Genomic DNA, 4,102 nt, shown 5'->3' with positions numbered 1-4,102 from the left:
TATATATATATATATATATATATATATATATATATATATGCAAGTATATAAGTTTCAATTAATGATAAAAGTCAACGATTTTTTTTTAATAAATTTTCATTACTTTTTCTCATTATGACGTAATGAGAAAATACGACACATTACTAACGCATATAGATTAATATGTTTCAGATAAAATCTCTTAGTGTTCGTTATTCGTTAAATAATAATGTAATATTCACTCTTTTATATTTAACAGATATCAGTTATTTATTATATTTAATTTTAAATACAATTAGTTTTGTTTAGGAATTAAATACCGTATTTTTTGGCTTATAAACAACAGTATTTTTCATTTAACCTAACCTATACTGTAACCTTCATTATACTTGAATGTATCAGTTTTAGAACTAGCTTTCGCCATATTAGTAGATGGCTATAGTTCATTTTTTAGGATTTCGAAAAATTTGACAAGTCACTTGACGAACAAGAATCGAATTTTACATCAGGAAATCAGTGTTCTTTCAGTGAAAATATTTTTTTTTCTATTATATTTTTTAATTAACTTTAAAAATGAATATGTATACATAAAAAAATAAATTAGTAATATCTAAATGTTTAAATTTTATTGTGGGAAGTACATATATGGAAACTAATATCGAATTATATGATTGATGTTTAATCTTTTATAGATAAATATTTATATATGTATATATATATATATATATATAATTTTTTAATATAATTGTACACACACACACATACACACATAATGAAATATAAATATGTATTAAATATAATAAAATATAAAAAAAACGCGTGTGAGTAACAAATTTGACAATATGTTTCAATGAATTTACTGTAGAGTGTGCTAATGCATCAATAAAAATAAATTATCTTATCAATAATTCATTTTAGAAATAGCATTAATAAATTAATACCATTTGTTACTAATAACATGGCAACGCGATTAACATCTTTGCCTTTAGTATCTAAAATCTCGAATAAGATTATTCGGATTCTTGGATGCAACCCTGGTCCTATGACACTTCAAGGCACAAATACTTATCTTATTGGTTCAGGAACAAGGTGAACATAATAAAAATTCTTAAAAGAAAAAATATCAACATGTTACTAGTTAAGGATATATTTTCTATCTTAAATACATATGAAATACTCTAAAACTATTAAAATGAATTAATAAAATTAAATTAATAGACATAATGTAGTATATTAAAATTGCATTGCTATATTTTAAGTATTTAATTATAGGCGTGCATTAATTGATACAGGAGACACTGAAACATCAGCTGAGTATATCAAATTATTAAAAAATGTACTCGCAGAAGAAAATGCTACAATAGAACACGTGATAGTCACACATTGGCATCATGATCACATTGGTGGTGTAAATTCTGTTAAAGAATTATTAACAACATCAAATTTTAATGGTGATCCACCAACAATATGGAAACTGCCTACGTATGAAAAACCACAAGTAACACCAGATCTTATAAAGCAATGTAAATCTTTAGAAGATGAACAAATAATTGAAGTAGAAGGAGCAAAAATACAAATAAAACATACACCTGGTCATACAACAGATCATGCATGTCTATTATTAAAAGATGAACAAAGTTTATTTAGTGGTGATTGTATCTTGGGTGAAGGTACTGCTGTATTTGAAGATCTATATGATTATATGATTTCTTTACAAAAAATTTTGGACATGAAACCATCTGTAATTTATCCTGGTCATGGCCCTATAATAGAAGATCCTGTTCCACGAATTCAATATTATATTCAACATCGACAACAAAGAGAGAAACAAATATTAAATGCTTTAAAAGAACATAGCAATTCTATCTTTATGTCAGAAATGGATATTGTAGAAATCATATATAAGGTAATAAACTAATAATGTAATTTCTCTAATTATGAATTTACTATCAATATACATTATATATATTTTCAGGACACTCCAAAGAATCTATGGCCTGCAGCAGCTCATAATGTGATGCATCATTTACAAAAACTACATAAAGAAACAAAAGTAGTAGGCAAAGAGGGTGAATGGAAAATTTCAGAAAACATAGTTTGATACATAGTAACACAAGCATTTAATCATAAATATTGTAAATAATGTATTACCTATAATATAAAATTTGTATATATTAAGAAGACTCTGTCGAGCAATGCTGTGAAACATTTATTCAACTTATAGAAGTAACAATAATACATACTCATGGGCATTCTTTCAGATGGCAAATTCTTAACACTTGATGTGCGTACACAGTGTACAGTATATATTACAAATAAGTTTCAGTGACAAAGTACATAGCACATAGTACAATGATTTCTTTTTTTTTTTTTTATAGTTTTACCATTTGGCTATTTCACGAGTAAGATGCATCGAACATCTTAATCGTGAATGCACATGCGTGACCATGGAAATTACATCGGCACATTTAGATGATTGATATAAAATATATGTTCTGCTACAAAGATATATCACGACTATAAATGTTTCAATATTTTCCTTATAAAATTCGCATTTATAATATATTAGATAATCTTGGCGAGTATTCGTACTCATAGTACTTATAGCACCCCTTATGAAGAACAAAAGGGAATTATATCCCAATATAATTCGATGTTACGCATGCATTTATGTTCATGTCAACATACGTACATATAAGTGCACATGTGTGAACATGTATATGTAGATTTCGTAAAATCTTCAATAATTTCACTTAACTCCATAATCTGGCCATCTATTCGTTTCTTTGGGTAAATGTAAAAAATATATATATGTATGTGTGTATATATTTCTTCTTTCGTATCTATCACGATATATATACATATTAAGTGGTAAACTTAGTTCCTGTTGCTTGCTACTATAGAGTACTGGTTCCAAGCTAACAAGTTTCGACGGTGAAATCGCATGTTTTGTAGTTTAGAAATTGCTGAAATGAATTCAGTCTTTATAAATTTGATTTTTCGATGCTAAAGAAATTTATCAATCGGTTAAAAATGAATCGCGATAAACTATTTTTCCAACATGTATTTCTTAATTATTTTAACCTCAAGAAAACCGTAGCTGAAACGCACCGCTTATTATTCGAAATGTATGGTAAAATTTTATTGGAAAGAACACGTAAAGTTTGATTTTAATGCTTTTGAAACTGTGATTTCAACCTGAAGATGTTGAGCTACAAGAATTGCTCCATGATAATCCAGCTTAAATGTCGAAAGCATGAAATGTTACTCTATTGGCCGTTTCAAATGCTTTTATGACATCAGGATATGGAATCAATTTTAAAAACGAAGTAAGCGACAGGAATTTAGTTAACCACCTAATAACTTATATTAGCTATTACTAGCTATTAATCTTCATACTGACATATAATATATAATCTCTCTCCGTTATTTTATTCATCTACAAATCATCAATAACATAGTCAACATGATCACATTATTATATCATCAGTACTAATTAACAACAAAAAAATTAATTATTAAACAACGTGTAACGTAAAAAATATATTATACTTAATATATAATTGGAACGAAATAGAGATTAACAAATGATTCATTTTTTATCATGAAATCAAGTCAGAAGAGGAAAAAGTAGAATCAAATTATTTCACGCAAAAATATTCTAAAATATGTATAATGATCTTAAATTGGCTGCACTCAATTCTATGACTATGGATAGAGATTTCATTTTGAGTGGGGTCAGTACGCGATTGATTATATATTATATTATATATTATAATTACGACAATTTTTCTTTCTTTCTTTTGTACCATCTCTATGAAAGAAAGATCAATTCGAGATATTTTGTATGAATAAAGGCACCTGGATGCGTGAACATAGATATAGATAAATTAATCAATTATCACATTTGACAATTCGTAGAAAAAAATATAACGAAACCCTAATTGTCGCGCAGTATGCGCCCGTCTCACTTAACTCATGCATGCACATTTTCTCGATTGTTCCGGATTTTAAACGGATTTCATCCATACTAAATAATAATAATAATAATTAATAATTAATAATATTTAACAATAAGTAATAATTATTATTAATAATAATTATTATCAATTTAATAATTAAT

General features: G+C 26.5%; 2 protein-coding genes across 5 annotated transcripts in view; one reads left to right on the top strand and one right to left on the bottom strand.

Annotated features, from left to right (window-relative positions):
• The window catches only part of LOC106789799 (DET1 homolog), a 3,695-nt gene extending 3,214 nt beyond the window's left edge, over positions 1 to 481 (bottom strand). The window contains exon 1 of one of the 2 annotated variants that reach the window (XM_014754298.1): positions 300 to 481. The gene's annotated coding sequence lies outside the window, so the exon portion shown is untranslated. The remainder of the gene's footprint in view (positions 1 to 299) is intronic. The other variant, XM_014754307.1, reaches the window with a different exon arrangement.
• A 304-nt stretch (positions 482 to 785) lies between these two features.
• On the top strand, positions 786 to 2,488 carry LOC106789324 (beta-lactamase-like protein 2 homolog). Of its 3 annotated transcripts, none has more exons than XM_014753450.1 (4): positions 786 to 800; positions 898 to 1,068; positions 1,252 to 1,885; positions 1,955 to 2,488. In XM_014753450.1, the coding sequence occupies exons 2-4, from the start codon at positions 938 to 940 to the stop codon at positions 2,078 to 2,080; spliced, it is 891 nt and encodes a 296-aa protein (XP_014608936.1). In that variant the 5' UTR covers positions 786 to 800; positions 898 to 937; the 3' UTR covers positions 2,081 to 2,488. The 3 variants fall into 3 exon arrangements, 2 of the variants coding, with proteins under 2 accessions (XP_014608936.1, XP_014608928.1); XR_001381984.1 differs by lacking the exon at positions 786 to 800 and having other exon boundaries at positions 825 to 1,068; positions 1,955 to 2,263; positions 2,358 to 2,488; XM_014753442.1 differs by lacking the exon at positions 786 to 800 and having other exon boundaries at positions 825 to 1,068.
• The last annotated feature ends 1,614 nt before the right edge of the window (positions 2,489 to 4,102 follow it).

This window comes from Polistes canadensis, unplaced genomic scaffold (assembly GCF_001313835.1).
Source record: "Polistes canadensis isolate GaletaPanama2010 unplaced genomic scaffold, ASM131383v1 scaffold_6, whole genome shotgun sequence".
In the NCBI taxonomy this organism is placed as follows: Eukaryota; Metazoa; Arthropoda; class Insecta; order Hymenoptera; family Vespidae; genus Polistes; species Polistes canadensis.
Note: the sequence above shows the minus strand (reverse complement) of the source record. Positions and strands in the feature narration are given on the sequence as shown.

What these genes read in the sequence shown, in the direction of transcription:
- LOC106789324 (XM_014753450.1), top strand. Translation starts at nt 938, where the DNA reads ATGGCAACGCGATTAACATCTTTGCCTTTAGTATCTAAAATCTCGAAT. An exon ending in CTTATTGGTTCAGGAACAAG is followed by an intron (nt 1,069 to 1,251) that starts GTGAACATAATA and finishes ATTTAATTATAG; the next exon opens with GCGTGCATTAATTGATACAG. An exon ending in TTGTAGAAATCATATATAAG is followed by an intron (nt 1,886 to 1,954) that starts GTAATAAACTAA and finishes ATATATTTTCAG; the next exon opens with GACACTCCAAAGAATCTATG.